This window comes from Punica granatum, chromosome 2, assembly GCF_007655135.1.
Source record: "Punica granatum isolate Tunisia-2019 chromosome 2, ASM765513v2, whole genome shotgun sequence".
NCBI lineage: Eukaryota > Viridiplantae > Streptophyta > Magnoliopsida > Myrtales > Lythraceae > Punica > Punica granatum.
In genome coordinates, this window is record NC_045128.1 from 41288937 (window position 1) to 41309330 (window position 20394).

General features: G+C 41.5%; 2 protein-coding genes across 2 annotated transcripts; one reads left to right on the forward strand and one right to left on the reverse strand.

Moving 5' to 3' along the window:
* The first annotated feature begins 2566 nt into the window (after window positions 1-2566).
* On the forward strand, window positions 2567-12671 carry LOC116194176 (homeobox-DDT domain protein RLT2). Its single transcript, XM_031522928.1, has 18 exons — window positions 2567-3653; window positions 3766-4230; window positions 5161-5231; window positions 5587-5943; window positions 6040-6129; window positions 6206-6370; window positions 6451-6673; window positions 6844-6944; window positions 7086-7172; window positions 7276-7428; window positions 7894-8052; window positions 8236-8445; window positions 8794-9489; window positions 9561-10064; window positions 10408-10977; window positions 11097-11201; window positions 11289-11540; window positions 11629-12671. Exons 1-18 carry the CDS (start codon window positions 3530-3532, stop codon window positions 12382-12384), a joined length of 5088 nt encoding a protein of 1695 aa, XP_031378788.1. The 5' UTR covers window positions 2567-3529; the 3' UTR covers window positions 12385-12671.
* Window positions 12672-12780: 109 nt separating this feature from the next.
* LOC116194178 (signaling peptide TAXIMIN 2-like) lies at window positions 12781-13375 on the reverse strand. Its single transcript, XM_031522929.1, has 2 exons — window positions 13204-13375; window positions 12781-13113 (listed from the first exon to the last, which is right to left on the reverse strand). Exons 1-2 carry the CDS (start codon window positions 13299-13301, stop codon window positions 12990-12992), a joined length of 222 nt encoding a protein of 73 aa, XP_031378789.1. The 5' UTR covers window positions 13302-13375; the 3' UTR covers window positions 12781-12989.
* Window positions 13376-20394: the final 7019 nt, after the last annotated feature.

Below are 20394 nucleotides of genomic sequence, written 5' to 3' on the forward strand. Positions count from 1 at the left end.
GAATAAGCAAATACATAAGTCACACCTTAGAGGAAGCTCGTTCAAATAAAATATATATCTTATTAAAATAGAGGTAATTTATTAATTTATAATCTTTAAATAAAACTAAAATTCTGTCATTGTGAGCTCAGATGTCTTTCTTTGATTGAACTGCCGGATTTACACGATGTTTGTCTTCCAAGACTTCTCGAACGTCCTTCTCTCTCTCTCTCTCTTCTTTTTAATCTCATTGAATTGATACTTAAAAATTCAATTAATAAAAAATGATTAAAACATGTGACATGAATAGTGATTAATTGATTGGCTTTAAGGCACAAGCCAATACCGTTTTGATGCGCTTGAAGAAAGCTCATAATAATTCAAGACAAAACAAAAATGACAGGACGAGAATACTATTTTTGACAATGTAATTGTTTCATTATGTTCTTTTATAGGTCATACGATTTGATTAATTTAGTTCATTAGAGAACGAAAAGGCAATAATATCAACCTATTTTTTGTATTATAAAATAGTTTTTCCAATAAAAGTGGAAAAACTAAGAAATAACAATGAATCCTTCTTTGCTTATAAAAGTGGATTGTAAAATCTAAGAAATAACAATGAATCTGTGAGAATTTTGTCTATGACTACTCCGCCTTCTCCCTTGCGAGGGAAAATTACTCGAGTGGTACAAAATTTTTTAAGTTGCAATGTAAATGGTATAAAATCTTTTTTATAATAATTTAGTACAAAGCGTATCAAATTGTTTCAATCAAGTCAAATCCGTCGATTTCTACCGACGCCGTGAAGACTTTATGACGTGACACGTGATGTGGCAAGTCGTATCCACGTAAGCTCATGATATAACAAATAGGTCTAGAACTTTATTAAGATGTAACAAATTAGTACAAATTTTTATTAAGACGTAACAAATGCGTACAAAATTTTATTAAGATGTAAGAAATTGGTACAAAACTTTTATTAAGAAGTAACGAAATAGTACAGATAGCGAAACAAAAGAGACAACGTTGAAACAAGTTAACCTACTTTAAAGCAACTTCAACAACACAATATGGATTGCTTTTACTTTCTTGTGTTCTATTAAAAAGTGTTAGTTCAATCTCTTGATGTTATGCACTCGACATCTATGAAAAATGTTATGTTATCAAGGGGTTAGTTCAATCTCTTGATAAAATTGTTTCCTCTTGCAGAGAAAGGTTTTGCACTCGACGTCTATGGAAAAATCTTTGCTCCGCTTTGAAAGAGAAAGTAATTCATATTGTGCTGCTGAAGTTGTTTTAAAGTAGGTTAACTTGCTTTAACATTGTCTCATTTGTTCCGTTATTTGTACCATTCGTTACATCTTAATAAAAGTTTTGTACCCATTCGTTACATCTTAATAATTTTTTGTACAAATTTGTTATATCTTAATAAAGTTTTGTACCAGTCCGTTACATTATACTAAAAAATTTGAGCTTACGTGTATACGACTTGCCACGTCATGTACCACTTCAGAAAGTCTTCACGGTGTTGGCCGAAATTGATGGATTGTATTTGATTGAAACAATTTGATACGTTTTGTATCAAATTGTTACAAAAAAAGATTTTGTATCGTCCGTATTACAACTTAAAATGTTTTGTATTAGTCAAGTAATTTCCCCCCGCGACGATATACCCCATCCACCAAGTCAAAAAATTGCACGTCTACTCAAATCGATCTAATCTCCCTCTTGCTCAAATCGACCTTTTGTAGGTTTTCCTTTTCTTTAGTTGATTTTGGACGGGTCTCGACTCCCTTGATGGCGATCGCTAGTTTGAAACAATTAAAGAAGCCTTGAGTGCTTAGGTTTGACGACCTTGGAATTGGGCTTAGGTTGATTAGTTTTGATTTGGGGCAGTGATATGTAGTGGGATATTGTCTCCGACAACGATCCCAAGACAAGCTGTCTACGCTGCTTATTGTGGAATTCCTTTAGAACTCCCTCAACAAAGTAGACTCTCACCATAAATTATGGACTGAACGAGGATTTTTCTTCTCGATTTTGACCGAATCATAATAAAATGCTGCTAGCAAATCATGATCTAAATTAACGGTTTTAAAATGACAATATACAATTATATGTGGATAAATCGTTATATTCCGCTCTTGGAATATTCAGTTGGATATTTTTTCTTGTATTTGTTTTTGCTGTCAAACTACGTATGATTTGCATTATCGTTCGAAGGAAAAAAAAGAAGAGGAGGAAATATGTCTTCATCTCCATAGAAGCGCGTGAATGACGCCCCATTATCCGCGCGCGGGAGTGAGCCCATCAGGGCGCCCCAAGATCATCATCGTACGGAAAGGATCTACACAATAACGAGAGAGTAGCGTAGCGTTGAGAACAGAGGGATCTCACTCTAACTCGGAAAATACCAAGAAAAGAAAAAGAAAAACAGAAGACACGAGAGAGAGAGAGAGAGAGACCCGACCCGTCGAAGAAAAAGGGAAATCCCTGTTCGAAAGTAAATAAAAAAGAAAAAACATAAATAGACTGGAAAGAAACCTCGTCGACCAGATGAGAGAGAAAGGAGAGAGAGAGAGAGAGAGAGAGAGAGGGAGAGTCTTCCACGAGCGAGAGAGATGGAGAGAGGAGAGAGAATCGAAGAAATCACAGAAAAGCAAGGATTTTTCCTCTCTTTTTCCTCCAAAAAAAATCAAATCTATGACTCGATTTTCAAAGAAAACTTAAAACCCAAACCAAACCCAATCCTCCCATCCAAAGCTTTCTCTCCACACAAATCCAAAATCACAATTTCTTTCACTCCCCTGTCTTTATTACGCCAAACAATTTCCATTTCATTTCTATTTCTTGCCCTTTTCCCCACTGTCTTTAAAAAGTTTTTTTTTTAAAAAAAAAAAATTTAAAACAAAAATATAGAAAGAAAGAAAGAAAGAAATGGCAGCAGTGATTAAACAAAGCGGCAGGAGCAGGACTACTGCTGCTGTTCCTTCATTCTTCGATATTGGAAGCAGCTGCTCATGCTCGCTTAATCATAATCATCATCACGTTCTTATTCTTATCCCCGACTTTCCCAATCCCACTGTTCTTGAATTTTATCTGTTGTTGCTGCTGCCCATTATTGCCATTTGGGTGTTCTTTAAATCCCACCGCACATCTCCATCAATCAATGACTTTGAGTGCTTCAAGTCAGCATCTTTCGTAGTATTGTGTAGTATTGTAAGTGTATATGTGGATTTCTCTTTTTTTTTTTTGTCTTGGTGGGCAGAGAGAGAGAGAGAGAGAGAAAGTCATTGCGCAAGAATTTATATTCCACGACCCAACTTTTTTTTTTGTCAAACCCTGATTAGTCAGTCGTGTTCCATCGAGTTGGTCTTCTCTGGGTTTTCTTGATTTCTAGGGTTTGTTAGTCCCTTGCCCTCTCTGGCTCGAGATCGGGATTTTTTTCCCAGCTCCATTGATGGGGTTTTGATTCTTAGCTGCTCCCTTTGGAGAGGTACAGTGCTCTCGATTACTTGGGTGTTTGGATTTTGAGCTCGCACCAGCAATGGAGGGAGGTTCTGAGGTAGAGAAGGTGAAGCCACCTGAAGGAGGAGGAGGGGGAGAGGGCAAGTCTAAGCGGAAGATGAAGACTGCTTCTCAGCTGCAGATTCTTGAGAAGACTTATGCTGGTTCGATCAATTTCTTTGCTTTTAGCTTTCATGTTGATAATCAGCTTTTGGGTTAGTCGTTCGGGAATGCTTTGCTTGTAATCTGCAATTTTTCTTTGTTTGACTGATTCAGTGGAGCAGTACCCACCCGAGGCAATGAGAGCAGAGCTGTCTGCTCAGTTGGGGTTGTCTGATAGGCAGTTGCAGATGTGGTTCTGCCACCGCCGCTTGAAGGACCGAAAGGCGCGGCAGCCCAAGGATACCCCAGCTGCAGCTCCTTCTCCAGAAGTCGTGGCAACGGCAGCGGGACCTGATGTGGCGAGTGGGCCCATCCCTGGTACTGTCGCAGGCCCTGGTTCGTTTCCTCACCCGGCAGTGGACCCCTCGAGAGCTGCCCCACGAGTCGGGACAGCTGTTGCAAGGATCAGTAGAGATTTCCCGCCGGTGAAGAGATATTACGAGCCACAGTTGTCGATGTTGGAGCGACGGGCCATTGCATCTGTGGAGGCCCAGTTGGGCGAGCCATTGAGGGATGACGGTCCAATTCTTGGAATGGAGTTCGATTCATTACCGCCCGATGCCTTTGGAGCCCCCATTGGTAAGCCCTTTGTTCTTCTTCCTTTTTCATAATTTCTTGGGCTAATGGTTTGGTAAGTAATATTAAAAATGTCCCTTGATATCTAGACGTGCTGATTCTGAATAGGTGATTGGGGATATTTATGCACTGATTAGGCACTATTAGTTCATAGGAGATAGTAAACGAAGAGGGGATTTAAATTCAGTTGGACACACAGGTTTAGTTTTCGATTAATTGGATAAGGTGTCAGCGGAGGTATCTGAAAGCGAATTGAGTTAAAAGAGCTCAGCTGTTGCAGATGCTACATTGATCAGATCTGATAAGTTTTGAAAAGGGCACTTAATAAAGAGGTAACACTGCTAGGCAGGGTAGTGCCAAGAGCTTCACTGGTGACGGCTTATGCATATGATTAATATTTGGTGACTAAAGAAGACATGAAACTTTTACTTCGGTTCAGCCTATGGTTTTCTGAAGATGTTTTGTTATATAACGTGGGCAAGACATTGAGAGAAAAATCACAGTTATTGGTCAAATACAAACCGTAGAAGCTTTTCCTTGTAAGGAGGCGTATAATTCAGGTTTGAATATGTTGAGATTTAGATTGGATCTAGTCTATGGCTGAATAGGCAGCTTATGGTGCGCAAGCTGCTTCAGATATATGGTCACTTTTGATATATGAAAGCAGAACTTTTAGAAAGTCAAAGAGATGTTTTTGAATACCTTCTCAGGGGAGTCTCTTCTTCTGTATTCCTTGTCCCTCTCAGCTGCATATGCCCAATACTTTGTGGTGATTGGTATAGTTTACATAGTAGCATTAATTTTCTCCTTTGCTTTGACATTACCCGATAAAAACTGCCTTTTTTACTGTTCACTATCTGGTAAATCCTTAATGTCCTTTCTGCTCTTTACAAACTTGAGTTTCTTTCTGACTTATAATTGGAGGACCTGCAGGAGGGCATCATAAACCAAGTAGAAGGATCTTTCAGTCCAAATACGAGCGGCCTGATGCCAAACTAATAAAGGTTAGACACGTTGCCTTTAACATCCTTTTTGGTTCCTGAGTTTTCTTAAACCCGTCCGGTATATGCACTTGTTGCTAGTTTGTATTGATTTAGTTTAGCCACACTAAGAGATCACATCAAAGTAAGAAGATTTCTGGATATTCTTTTCCTTGTACCTGCTCCTCTGTTAAATGGATTTCATCCTTGTCATGTCTGGAAGTAAGTACTATTTGTAAACTATCCAGCGAAATAACTAAAAAGTGTCTGAAACTACCTAAGTGTGAGTTCATGGGCGGAACTTAATTCTTTTACATCTTTATAAAAGTGAAATCCTCGATTGTTGAACCTTATAATTTGTGTTACATCTTCATCTTAGGACGTGCGACCGGTCCAAGAGTACCAGTTCCTTCCTGAAAAACCAACTGTTCGAAGTGAGATGCATGAAAGAGCTGAAGCATCATATAATATCTTGCAAGTGAATGAACAAGTGCCCCCTGAGAATACTCTTCAAGGTCAACTGCCAACTTTGAATCTCTTGGCTACTCCACCAGGAAGGCAAGGCCAGCCATGGACATCGGGTCTTACGGAGTATGCAGCTGATCCACGAAAGAACTCGTTTATGGATGTTGAGGTTCATGGTGTTCATCCAGCTATGGTAATGGATCCTCTTACATCATCAGAGAGGAGGATTGCCCATAATGAGGAGGTTTTACGAACTGAGAGAAAACGGAAGGTAACTTCCTGAACCATCAGGAACTGTGAAGGTCTTTGTGAATGGGTATTATATGTCTTTATGTATGTAATATGCATGTACTATCATCTGCTGCAGAGCGAAGAGGCTAGAATAGCTAGAGAACTTGAAGCTCACGAGAAAAGGATCAGGAAGGAGCTCAAGAGGCAAGATATCTTGAGAAGAAAGGCAATGATCTATACTATATACGGCGTCTTCTTTATCATTTGTTTTTCTTACCTGATGAATGTCCCTATCATATTAGAGAGAAGAGCAAATACGGAAAGAAATGGAAAGGCATGACCGTGAAAGGCGTAAGGAAGAAGAACGGCTGTTGCGAGAGAAGCAGCGAGAAGAGGAGAGATACTTGAGAGAGCAAAGGCGGGAATTGGAGAGAAGGGAGAAGTATTTACAGAAGGAATCCATGAGAGTAAGCATGAGACCTATTAATTAGCACGGCTTCGAGTGAGGTTTAACATTTCAGTGACCGTATAATGCATTACTATACAGGCTGAAAAGATGCGACAGAAGGAAGAGGTCCGGAGAATGAAGGAAGCAGCGAGGCTTAAAGCTGCTAGCGAGAGAGCAATTGCTCGTAGAATTGCTAAAGAATCGATGGAACTTATGGAAGATGGGAAGTTGGAGCTCATGGAAGTTGCTGCATCAAGTAAAGGGTTGCCTTCAATTGCTTCTCTTGATTATGAAACGCTTCAAAATCTTGACTTATTTGGTGGTAGGTAACGTGCACTTCAATTAAAAGATTGATTCATTTCTCTTGACACATTTATCAATTTGTCTCTTTTTGTATTTCTTTGAAACTTGAAAGAGTGGATCATGCAGTATTATGATATTTTCAGCTTTGTTTACTATGTTATGATTGTGTTTGGACGATTGTGGTTGCAGATTTGCTCACTGCTTTTCCACCGAAATCTGTGCCACTGAGAAGGCCTTTTGCTGTTCAACCTTGGTTGCATTCTGAGGAAAATGTTGCAAATCTTCTTATGGTACAGCTCTTTCAACCTCTTTTCCTTCTTTGGTTTTTCATCTTTCTTCAAAAACAGTTTATTAGTTTTTGTTAATCTGAACTATAGTAATTGCATGAGAACTTTAACCCTTAAGCTGCAAATACAATGCCTGAGTTGTAGGTTTGGAGATTCTTGATCACATTTGCTGACGTTCTTCAACTATGGCCATTCACATTAGACGAGTTTGTCCAAGCATTTCATGATTATGTAAGCTTTGTGTTCTTGCTCCAATCTTTCCTTCCTTCCAAGTAATAGTCAGATAAATTCTGCCTGATAAACTGTCATGATTTATCTTCAACTTTTGTATCAGGATGCAAGGCTATTAAGTGAGATACACATATCTCTATTAAAAACAATCATTAAAGATATAGAAGATGTCGCTAGGGCATCTTCTATGGGTCTCGGAGCAAATCAAAATGGTGCTGCGAATCCTGGAGGGGGGCACCCACATCTTGTCGAAGGAGTAAGTTATCTTTCTTTTGGTTTTTTTGGTGTGTGATGATTTAAAACTTGTCTGGAATTATTTCTGCGAGATTGTTGTATAAATTGATCTCTGTAACCAAAGGGGCCAAGCTGTGTATCATGAGTTCAGAGGTCTAAATGGATTATATGTAGCAAAATCATTTTAGGAAATATATATTTGATAAATTCAACAAAACAGGCTGGTCCAGAGCAAGAAAAGGAGAGGGAGAGAGAATGAAAAACATTTTAAGCAGTAAGCACATAAATTGTAGTGGAAGCATTTTGGCTGGTCCTTTTCTCGCTTCTTTTTATGCGAATAGACTACGAAGCACCTAAAGAAGTCCCAAAACCTTGTTAAACTAGTTATTTTGCCATGAGTGGTCTTGCAACTTATGAAATTTTAGAAATTCTTTTCCTATATATATATATATCTTAAAAGACACACGGCTCACTGAATTTTGTACAGGCGTACGCTTGGGGTTTTGATATACGCAGCTGGCAGCGTCACTTGAACCCATTGACATGGCCCGAAATACTTCGGCAATTTGCTTTATCTGCAGGATTTGGCCCCCAACTGAAAAAGAAGGACATTGAGTCAGCCCATCTCAATGATGATAATACTGAGGTTGTCTTTTCTATTCACATGTTAAGGTTTCGGCGGTGGATGGGGGATTTTGGGGCTATTTATCTGGGAAAGTCAATATTAATCATCTTGTATCCTTGTCGATAAGTTTCATGCTGTAAATAATTTTGTGAATCGAGGAAACTAGATATTTATTTTCTAAGTTTATTTGTTCCATATGTGCAGGTTAACAATGGCGAAAATGTAATTTCTATCTTGCGTGATGGGACTGCTGCTGAAAATGCTTTCGCTAAAATGCAAGAAAGGGGATATTCTAGTTTACGAAGATCAAGGCACCGCTTGACCCCAGGCACAGTTAAATTTGCTGCTTTTCACGTTCTCTCTGTAGAGGGGAGTGATGGCTTAAATATACTTGAAGTTGCGGAAAGGATTCAGGTGGGACCCTATTGGTAACTCGTATTATGATATCTTCTTCTTTTTTGACAAGTAGTCTATGAATGTTTTCTTTCAAAAACGTTTTGTTACTTTCCTTTTATCCTTACCTTGATGATCACAAAAATTAAATTATGGTGTTGGGTCGCACTTAAAGAGATGTGTTTCTCAGTAAAAATATGGAACTTGTCCTCGTTTTCCCTGGAAAATTTTGGTGGAGAATAAGTAATCGAGAGACTTTGTTCAGGCAAGAGATCAATACTTGGAAGACTTCCATGCATAAATAATGGAACCTCATATAGCCTTTCTTTACAGCTACTTTAATGTATCTCCATGGTTTTAACCCCGCAGAAATCTGGGCTGAGGGATCTTTCAACAAGCAAGACACCAGAAGCTTCTATTGCTGCTGCTTTGTCAAGAGATACCAAGCTCTTTGAGAGAACTGCTCCGTCAACTTACTGTGTCCGTGCCACTTACAGGAAAGATCCCGTGGATGCGGAAGCTGTGCTTTCAGCTGCCAGGGAAAGGATCCGCACGTTTAAAAGTGGAATGATGGAGGGAGAAGAAGAAGCCGATGATGCAGAAAGAGATGAAGATTCTGAGAGCGATAGTGGGGAGGATCCAGAGGTTGATGATTTAGGTACTGAATCGAATTTGGACAAAGAAGTACACCAAAAAGTTGGAAATAGATTGAATCTGAGAGAGTCCCTAGGCAATGGAATTGAGAGCAATGAAATAAGACTGACTCAGGTGGAGATTCCACAGAGTGGCCTCAAGGATGCTAGTGGAGTTTCAACCATGGCTCACTCACCAGACTTGTGCAGGGAGAGAGGCACTATTGATGATGCTGATATTAATGATGAAGGCATCGAGAATAATCTTGATGAACAAGAGACAGATATTGACGGAAGTATCCCAGTGGAGTCCTGGGTTGAAGGGCTTATGGAAGGAGAGTACTCTGATCTCAGTGTCGAGGAACGCCTTGGTGCTCTTGTTGCGTTAATTGGAGTTGCAATCGAAGGAAATACTATCCGCCTTGTGCTTGAGGTAATAAACTAATTTCGCTTGCACTGTTTTATTTTTCTCTGCTGTTCGTGATTTGGAGTTGTGTTCATCAGGAACGTTTGGAAGCGGCGACTGCGTTGAAGAAGCAGATGTGGGCAGAAGCTCAGCTTGATAAACGCCGGTTTCGAGAAGATTACGTGATGAAAACTTACTACCCTTCTCAGACAAGTTTGTCTGCGAGTGGGAAGCAAAGCCCTGCACCTGTCGCTGATGATGGCAGGAATTGCATGCCTGTGGATCCTTCCATGCAGCAAGAGCAGATGATCCATCGCCCAACTGAAGAAAACCTGCAGATACTGGATAATTTTGGCGGGCCTGAAGTTCTTTCACTGGCACAAGCAGGATATGCTGCAGAAAGATCCCGATCACAGTTGAAGTCTTACATTGGTTATAAGGCAGAAGAAATGTACGTCTATAGATCGTTGCCACTTGGTCAGGATCGGAGACGGAATCGGTACTGGCGGTTTGCCACATCAGCTTCACGGAATGATCCTGGATGTGGGAGAATTTTTGTTGAGTTACGTGATGGCCAGTGGAGGCTCATCGACTCTGAAGAGGTATGAATCATCCATTATGTTCCAAGTACTCTGTTATCCAACCATTTCTGAAGAAGATTTCTTTTCCCCCAAAATAATTTAATTGCAACGATGGTTCTATCTCCCCACATAAATTGTCATGGTCGTACACTGATCCAGAGATTTCTACACTAGCCACCACATAAATGGATCATTTTATACTACAAATTGTGTTGTTCAAAATCGTGAGTGGCCAGCGAACTTTTATTTTTTTATTATTGAAAGATGGTCTTATAATCTTGTGATCCAGAGAGTTTTCCATCATTGCAAAATCCTGCATCTTTCATTATTTCTATTTACCAATTGATGATTATTATATGTGCAGGGTTTTGATGCCTTGTTGGCAGTTCTTGATGTTCGTGGGATTAGGGAAGCAAATCTCTACTCTATGTTGCGTAAAATTGAACCGCTCTTTAAAGAAATTGTGAGGAGGAATTTTCTGGATACTAAAGTCAAGAAGCAGAGTGAAGAAAGCCCCAGCAGCACTGTGGAGTCACTGCATTCTGATGCATCAGAGGCCTCCACGTCCTTCCTGATCGAGCTTCCAGGTGAGAGAAATGGAGCTTTGAAGAGATATCAAGAATTCGAGAACTGGATGTGGAGAGAGTGCCTCAGTTCTTCTGTGTTATGTGCTGCAAAGTTTGGGAATAAGAGATGCGTGGAACTGTTAAGAGGATGCGTTCGGTGTCATGAAGTTTTTGCTTTCGAGGAAGAAAACTGCCCCTCATGTCATAAGAATGGTGGGACCTCCACCAGAGACGCTCATTTTCTCAACCATCGGGTGAAGCGTGAAGAGAAACTAAGTACAATCCCAGCCTCTGACTTTAACTCATGTGGTCCAGTTTCATCTCCTGTTAGGATCAGGTCACTTGAGGTTCAATTATCTGCTGTGGAGGCAAGTCTGATTCAACTCCTCTTTTTAAAATTTTTTTATTCCCCCCTGTCAATCTGTCACTTACGAACCTTTTATCAATAAGATGGTTACTAAAGGAGTTGAATTATATCAATTTTCAGGCTTCTATCCCCTCGGAAGCCATTGCAGATGTTTGGACCGATTTCAGTCGGAAGTTTTGGGGAGCTGAGCTGAGCTCTTCATCATCAGCTGGAGACCTTCTTCAGGTTCTTCTTCCTATCCCATTGACATTAATAAATTGCTCTTGGGAAGTTATCGATAATTGAGCAGTTATAAATTTTGACTATCTTCAGGCTTTGACACTGTTGGAATCGGCCATTAAGAGGGACTATCTATCCTCGAAGTTCGAGACCACAACCGAAGTTTTGGGTCTTTCTAGTCCCATTAATGTTTTCTCCGTTAATAAAAATGTTCCTCTTCTTCCATGGGTCCCAAAGACTACGGCTGCAGTTGCTTTGAGGCTCATGGAACTCGACTCTGCTATTTCCTACACTCTAAATCAGAAGGCAGAGTCAGAGAGGGACGAGGGAGTTCAGGAGCATAGCGTGAGTTTTCTTTACATTATCAACTTAAAATTAAAGTCTCAGAATTGGGTTATCAAGCTTTGAAGCACTAATTTTGCGGTTTCTGCAGAAACTTTCATTACGTTATGCGCTACCGAGTCAGGGAATAGCTGAAACTTCATATAGAAATGATCCTTTTGGAGAAGAGAGCTGGGTTGATTCTGGGGGTCTGTTGGGCAGCTCTAGTCGTGGAAGAGGGACCCGTGGACGGACCCGAGCTCGTGCCACTGGGCTGAGATCTCAGAGGAGGACTGTGGGTTCCCGATCTGTGACTCGCAAGAGAAGTGAGAAGTCTGGTGATGTTGTAGCCCTGAGGGGTCGACCGCGAGGAAGAGGAGGACGGAAGCGAGGAAGAAGCGCCCGTAATCGGCAGAAAGCTCCAATTAAGGCAACCCAGAGAGATGTTTCCCCAGAGAAAGTGAAACCAGCCCAATTCTCGGCAGTAGACAATGCTTGGAACGATGATGAAAATGAACTGTTGCCACTGGAGGAGAGTGAAAACAGCAGTAGCTCAGAAAGGTTTGACTATGGTGAGGAGAATGGACAGGATATGGGGTACGAGTACGACGATGCCATGGTGGATAACTATCATGGTGGTTTCGGTGGGAAGTCTGATGACTTAATGGAAGGTAACGAGTTTGAGGAGGAGGAAGAAGATGAAGATGAGGAATTGGGGGTTGAGGGGTATGTAGATGGACAAGAGTCTGATGAGGTGGGGATGAGACGTGGAGATGCATTCGGGATCCAGAACATGGGACCTGAGGAAGACGCTGCAGCTTATACATCCTCTGATGATTATAGCGATGAAGATGAAGATGATTCTTGATTCTTGACTTAGATTGTATCCAGATGCAGTCTTCTAAAATCGGGTTAGTCTCAACCTTAATTCTCGGGGTTCCGAATAGAGTCCATAATAGTTTGGGCTGGTGTTAGGCTAGATGGAGTCGAAGGTTCGAATATTGTGTAGTAAAAGAAAAAGAGAGACGCATTGTTCTTCTGTATTAGATTTTAACCCCATCAAAATTCTCAAGCTGCCATGTATTATTTGTAGAGAGAATTCTTACTGTGAGGATTAATTTAACTTAGCTGCAAGAGCTAATCAAATTATATGAAGTTCAGCTTCACTTCTCACCCGATAATAATCTGTCGAAAGAGACTTTGAAAAATGACGGTCTTGATCGATAAAGTTAGAAAATGTGATACAAGTGAACTGAACCGATTCAAATAAAAGTATTGCATCAGTATCTAAATGATATGTAAATCAACTGCAAATAAAAGTATCATATCAAGATGATCTGTAAATCAAGAGAAACATACGATCTATCGACCGAGCACAAGAAAAAGAACAATGTTATGTACAGTAGGAGCAGAACGAATAAAGAATTTGGAGTAGATCTGATCTAAGCGGAAAGCATGACTTCGAGAAAGTAATCAACAAGGAATCTGATCGGTGAACCACCGGAGAACTCTAATGGGGAGCTTCACGAGATCAACCGCCAGATTAGCGAGTCCGGTGCAGCATATGCAGCAGGGGCAGAGGCAGCTCAGTATTGTCCTGCCCATAAGAGAAGATCGCAAAGCAGCATTCCCTCAGAGACCGATCAAAAAGTAAACTTCCAGCGTCGAACTTAAACTGTCGACTTACCCGAGAACCCAGACAACTGCACCGACAACGGACAGGACCAGCGCGACCAGGGCGAAGGGCAGCCCCAGCAAGAATCCGAGCGGCCTGCATTCCCCCATTGTCTCTCCGCTGTGAGTCTCGTGAAATCTCTGCTTGGTGTTGATTCCAAAAGGAAGAAGATGATGGCGGAAATGTGAAGATGTGAAGTGAGTTTATAAAGGTCCTGCGGACGCGGTAAGGCAACTGCCAACTTCTGAATTTTGGTGGAATGACAGAACTGCCCTCGTTGACGTTGGGAAGCTGTGCATCAGATTGAGGGGCAGTTTGGGGTGACCCGTGAATTATCAGAAGCTTCCTCCTAGCTAGGTTGGACTCTGATATAACATCGAAATTATTAATTAATAAATAAATATAATTATTAATTAAATTGATTTATATATCACGACGTGGGAATTATTCCATTCCAAAACTGATCTTTTTGGGTAAAATCTTTTTCCAAAATTGAAGTGCCACCACATGCGACATGTGACGAATCGAATGGATATTCATGTAGGAGTGCAATGACATTCTAATTTCCTGATTAAGATGATTGCGTTCATGGTGACAACGAGACCAATGATAGGGAACACCTAACCGAAATCAGCGAGGCCGTGTCTCTCTCGGTTATTCCCGCTTTCGACTATCGTTCTTGTGGGTCATTGGATCGAGAATGGGCCTCCAGTAAATTGTCTCAGCCCAAGCCCATTAAGGCCCATACATGAATGGTCATGGGCCTCCCAATTCTAATATCCTTAGCACCGAAAATATGTACGAATAGGCAATCCTGGCTATCATTTGCGAAACTTGTACATGAGTAATTTTGTTGTATGATATACTCTTGTGACCGTGAAATCTCTTTTTGCAGTGATCGCAAGGGCGGGTTGTAAGGCATCCGAGAAAACGGATCGGATAAGACATACTCGAATCCCGGGTTTGAGTCATTTGTGGGGAGGGAGGGGCTCAGAGCTTTGGATTTATATAGCAAGGAGGGGACTCTTTGTACCGCGGATGAAGAGAGTATTACACTTGCAAACATATGATGATAATTACACTGCAACCAACAATTATTGCCGTCTCTTGAGGACCCATTTAGCCCCAGCATTCATATGAAGCATGTGTCCCACTGTTTCTCGTAGGAACAAGAACAAGAACAAGAACTTGCATGATCCTCGCCACGTGAACTTCACGATATTTTAGTCGCATCTGCCTTCTCGGTCCGTTTGAACATTGATGGATGATAATGGCCCTATCCCATGCGAAAGATATTAACAATTTATATATCTTATCATGACTTCCGATTAATATTAACATAAAGTCCACAGATTCACTGTCCATGAGTACACAAATACTGTGATTTTTCTCATTAAATATCACTCATCATTTATTTCTCGTACATAAACTTTTGTTTGACCCGTTTATGTGAAACCATTTCGATTTGTTGATTTTAACATTCCTTGGGTTAATTCGTCCAGACAAATTGTAATTATCCTATGATAATTGTGAGGCTGCATGAAATTTTATCCGAGCAAAAGCTCTCTGGGTTGCCTCGTCTAAAGTCAACATGGGGCAGCCTCTTCCTCATCCATCAGCTCCTCGTGATTTGACTCCTCCATCGTCTCATCGTCTAGTCACCAGTTCAACTCTTCAGCCAAATAAATAAAAAAAAGAACTGCTAAATCTTCCTCATTATTGTCCTAATTATTCACAATACTATGAGATGTAATTTTATCACCATTCAGTGATATTTTATTTTATTATAAATGCGATTATTAAAAAGATAATTAACCAAACATTTTGGGATGGTTTGGCATTTTTTGGAAAAAAAAGAACTATTCTATATTATTGAATTATGTTTCATCTGAACCAATACTACGCGAATTGAGTTCTTAATTATATGAGAACATAATGCTTTTTCATAAGGATCACGACCCGTTTTAAACTTATAAATTTATTAAGAATAATCTTCAAATTGTTAAAGTCTCACGCAAACATACAAGGTACTATTTCCGTTGGTCGGAAACATATGAAAGTAATAGAAGAACACCAAAACGGGAATAATCTCCGAGCATGGAAAAAGGTTATTCGGATACACAAATGTATTCTCAGTTCATCGTAGTTCATCGTCAATCACAAGAGGCTTAACCATAAAGACGTGTCTTCTTTTTATATAAAGAGGCTGGCTATACATGCGATTTAACTGAATCGAGGAGGCATACTGTTGGGTATCCCTCCAATTTGGAGGAAGTTGGGCTCAAATTGTATTGGGCTTTTATCGGGCCTTAATAAGCCCAAGAACCCATTTTGTTAGGGTTTATTCTTCAGCAAATCAGCTGAGGTATAAAAGCAGCAGCAGACTGCAGTAGCAGCAGAAGGTAGACAGCAGCGGCAGAGGAGCTGCAAGCAGCAAAACAGCACAAAGAACAAAGGAAGAGCAGAGCCGAATTCTGCTCAACAGGGGCAGCGCGCAGCTGGAGATCAAACCTCGATCGGGACGTCAAACGAACTCCGATTGGGACGAAATTTTGACAGCAGCTTCACAACACGTGGGGCTAACTTCTGAACGGTCAGAATTTCTATTCGAGCTCTGTAGGTGCTGTTTCAGCTGATTTTGTGAACCACCCGGTGTGGGTGACGAATTTAGTATTTGGGTGATCCAAGAGAGTGTTTCTCTTGAGTTTGGTGATCCAAGGGTTTACCCTTGATGAAAGACATTGTATAACCTTCATAGTGGATCGTTGATTCGGAGTTGGTCCCGTGGTTTTTCCCCACATTGGGGTTTTCCACGTAAAATTCTTGGTGTTGTTTTACTTTACTGCTTGTTGGTTGATTTGATTAGTTCCTATCTCGATTACACTAGAAGGGGAGGAAGATTAATCGCTGCGTTATTGTTTGGTTGAGTACATCCCTATCCCCAACAAGTGGTATCAAAGCTTCGGGTTAGAGAAGTTTGAGTTTTTTTTCGGTGTTTTCGAGATGGAGGAGTCTACAGGATCCATGTTCAAGTTGAATGCAACCAACTACTCTATATGGAAGTCTCGGATGGAGGATCTTCTATTTTGCAGGGATTTGTACGATCCTATTGAAGGGGATTCCGCGAAACCCAAAGATAAGGATGACAAGGCTTGGGAACGCACAAATCGGAAGACTATTGGTTTGATTCGGCAGTGGATAGACAATAGTATTTATCATCATGTTGCTCAGGAGACAAATGCGAAAGCTTTGTGGGATAAATTGACAAATCTCTATGCGAGGAAGACACCACAAAATAAGGCATTCCTCGTGAAGAAGCTGGTTCATCTTCGTTTCCAGGATGGAGGTGATATGGCTGCGCACATGAGTAATTTCCAGGATATTATTAACCAGTTGACGAACCTGGAGATAATATTACCCGATGAGTTGCAGGCTTGTCTACTTTTAGGGACTCTACCGGATAATTGGGACACACTTGTGGTTGCATTAAGCAATTCTGCGCCAAACGGGAAGCTATCGTTGGCTACGGTGACAGACAGTTTATTTAATGAGGAGACTAGAAGGAAAGGCACGGGAATTTCCATTCAGTCTGAAGCTTTGGTTACTGAACAACGGGGGAGAAGTCAAAGCAGAAATTTCTCTTCCAAGCATAGTAACTCACGTGGCAAATCGAGGGGCAGATCAAAGTCGAAGACGAGGAAAGTGGTCACTTGCTATCACTGTGGAAAAGAGGGACACTACAAAAGGGAGTGTAGAGCTCTGAAGAAAAATCAGAATGGCAACGGTGAGAGCAAGAAGGAAGAAGGCACTACAGCAGTGGCATGTGATGGAGAGACCTACATCATTTGTGATGAAGCCTATGTGAATTTCACATGTCAGGACTCTACCTGGGTTGCAGATACAGGTGCCTCGTTTCATGTCACTCCTCATCGGGATTTCTTTTCATCTTACACTACCGGGGACTATGGTTATGTGAGAATGGGGAATGGACAATCATGCAAGATTGTCGGTATTGGTGATGTCTGTCTAGAGACCGAGCTTGGCTGCAAGTTGTTTTTGAAGAAGGTGAGGCATGTTCCAGAAATTCGCCTTAACCTAATCTCGACGGGTCAACTTGATGATGAAGGCTACAGTAATGAATTCAGCAATGGGAGATGGAAGCTCTCCAAGGGTTCGTTGATTGTGGCACGGGGTCAGAAGACCGACACTCTCTACAGGCTGCGTGCCAGACACAACTCCGGTCAGGTTAATGTTGTTGAGGATTATCCTATCGAGCTATGGCATAGGAGACTTGGGCATATCAGTGAGAAGGGTATTCAAATTCTTGCTAGAAAGTAGTCTTTGCCCATTAAAGGTATGCACTTGAGCACCTGTGATCACTGTTTAGCTGGTAAGCAGAGGAGAGTTTCTTTTGTTAGAAGTCGTCCCTCTAGATGCCATCATATACTTGATCTTGTGCATACAGATGTTTGTTTTATGTCGGATAGATCTCTTGGTGGTGCTCTCTATTTTGTGACATTTATAGATGATCACACCAGGAAAGTTTGGGCTTACCCTATGAGAACTAAAGATCAGGTGACTGAGATTTTCAAGAACTTCCATGTAGCAGTGGAAAGAGAAACAGGCATGAAGCTGAAATGTGTCAGAGCTGATAATGGTGGTGAGTATAGAGGTCCTTTCGAGAACTATTGCAGGACTCACGGTATCAAACTTGAGAAGACGGTACCGAAGACACCACAACAGAACGGGCTTGCAGAGAGGATGAACCGCACAATTGTTGAGAGAGTTCGTTGTATGCTTTCTCAAGCGAAACTGTCTAAGCCTTTCTGGGGCGAGGCAATGAGGTCAGCGGTTGATCTTATTAATCTTACACCGTCAGTTGCACTTGATGGAGATGTACCCCAGCAGGTGTGGACCGGCAAGAAAGTATCATACAAGCATCTCAGAGTATTCGGGTGCAGGGCATCTGTTCACATTCCTCGAGATGAAAGATCAAAACTTGATGCCAAGGCAAAACAGTGCATCTTCTTGGGTTATGCACATGAAGAGTTCGGGTACAGGCTTTGGGACCCTGATAGCAAGAAGATCATCAGGAGCAGGGATGTTGTCTTCTTTGAGGACCAGACAATCGAGGATTTGCAAAAGTTAGAGAAGGCCAGTGTAGGCAATCCTCACGAGATCTCTATTCCTGTACCGGTTGATGTAGAGCATCCAATGGAAGAGGTACCTGGTGAGTATGAAGAAACCACTACTGGGGGTGAGATTCCTCAGGTAGATGATGATGTGACTACGGATGATACATGCTCGCAGTTACAGTTAGGGCCTGCAGATCTACCTAGACAATCTGATAGAATAAGACGATCATCTACAAGATATCCGCCTCATGAATATGTGCTACTGACTGACGGGGGAGAACCTGAGTGCTATGATGAAGCTGTGGCACATGAGTACAAGGAGCACTGGTTGAAGGCGATGAATGAGGAGATGAACTCCTTGTCTGAAAATCACACGTATGACCTAGTGAAGCTACCGCAAGGTAAGAGAGCATTGAAGAACAAATGGGTCTACAGGTTGAAGACAGAGAACTCGCGACCTCGATACAAAGCTCGACTGGTAGTGAAAGGTTTCAACCAGAAGAAAGGAGTTGACTTCGAGGAGATCTTCTCGCCCGTTGTCAAGATGTCATCGATCCGAGTTGTTCTCGCACTAGCAGCTAGTCTAAATTTGGAGATCGAGCAGCTCGATGTAAAAACAGCTTTCCTACATGGTGACTTGGAGGAAGAAATATATATGGAGCAGCCTGAAGGATTCCGAGTTAAAGGTAAGGAGCATTTGGTGTGCAGGCTGAGAAAGAGCTTGTATGGGCTTAAGCAAGCACCTCGGCAGTGGTATAAAAAGTTTGACTCTTTCATGTTGAGCCATGGCTACACACGGACAACTTCAGATCATTGTGTGTTCGTGAAACAATTCTCGAATGGTGATTTTATCATTTTACTGTTATATGTGGATGATATGCTACTTGTTGGTCATGATATGAGCAAGATTACAGAGTTGAATAAGGAGCTCAACAAGTCCTTTGCCATGAAGGATTTGGGACCGGCAAAGCAGATCCTTGGGATGCATATTTCTCGTGACAGATCAAGTGGAAAACTTTGGCTTTCTCAAGAGAAGTACATCGAGAAGATTTTGGTTCGGTTCAACATGGGTAATGCTAAACCAGTTTCATCACCACTTGCTTCTCATTTCAAACTTAGCTCGAAGCAATGTCCTACAAGTGAGAAGGAGAAAGAAGAGATGAAGAAAGTTCCTTACTCATCAGCTGTAGGAAGTTTGATGTATGCCATGGTCTGTACAAGACCAGATATCGCTCATTCTGTTGGTGTGGTTAGTCGTTTTCTCTCCAATCCGGGGAAAGAGCATTGGAATGCAGTTAAGTGGATTCTGAGGTATCTCAGAGGAACATCCAAGGTGTGTTTACACTTTGGCACTGGTAAGCCGGAGTTAGAGGGCTACACGGATGCAGATATGGCAGGAGATATCGATTCCCGGAAATCCACTTCGGGATACTTGATGACTTTTGCAGGGGGAGCTATCTCATGGCAGTCAAGGCTTCAAAAGTGCATCGCTTTGTCTACAACGGAAGCCGAATACATTGCGGTGACCGAAGGTTGCAAGGAGATGTTGTGGTTGCAAAAGTTTTTGCAGGAGTTGAGCTTGAAGCAAGAAAGGTATGTTCTACACTGTGATAGTCAAAGCGCCATTCATCTTTGCAAGAATCCCACTTTCCATTCGAGGTCGAAGCATATCGATATCAAGTTTCATTGGATTAGAGATGTGTTGGAGTCCAAGCTGGTGAAGCTAGACAAAGTGCACACTGATGAGAATGGAGCTGATATGATGACAAAACCTCTCGCTAGGGAGAAACTTCATGTTTGCCGAAGTATAGCCGGTATGCTTGAAGCCTCCAAATAGTCGGGAAGGGGAGTTTGTTGGGTATCCCTCCAATTTGGAGGAAGTTGGGCTCAAATTGTATTGAGCTTTTATCGGGCCTTAATAAGCCCAAGAACCCATTTTGTTAGGGTTTATTCTTCAGCAAATCAGCTGAGGTATAAAAGCAGCAGCAGACTGCAGTAGCAGCAGAAGGTAGACAGCAGCGGCAGAGGAGCTGCAAGCAGCAAAACAGCACAAAGAACAAAGGAAGAG

What these genes read in the sequence shown, in the direction of transcription:
- LOC116194178 (XM_031522929.1), bottom strand. Translation starts at nt 13,301, where the DNA reads ATGGGGGAATGCAGGCCGCTCGGATTCTTGCTGGGGCTGCCCTTCGCC. An exon ending in GCAGTTGTCTGGGTTCTCGG is followed by an intron (nt 13,114 to 13,203) that starts GTAAGTCGACAG and finishes TCTTATGGGCAG; the next exon opens with GACAATACTGAGCTGCCTCT.
- LOC116194176 (XM_031522928.1), top strand. Translation starts at nt 3,530, where the DNA reads ATGGAGGGAGGTTCTGAGGTAGAGAAGGTGAAGCCACCTGAAGGAGGA. An exon ending in CTGATGCCAAACTAATAAAG is followed by an intron (nt 5,232 to 5,586) that starts GTTAGACACGTT and finishes TCTTCATCTTAG; the next exon opens with GACGTGCGACCGGTCCAAGA. An exon ending in CTATCCGCCTTGTGCTTGAG is followed by an intron (nt 9,490 to 9,560) that starts GTAATAAACTAA and finishes TGTGTTCATCAG; the next exon opens with GAACGTTTGGAAGCGGCGAC.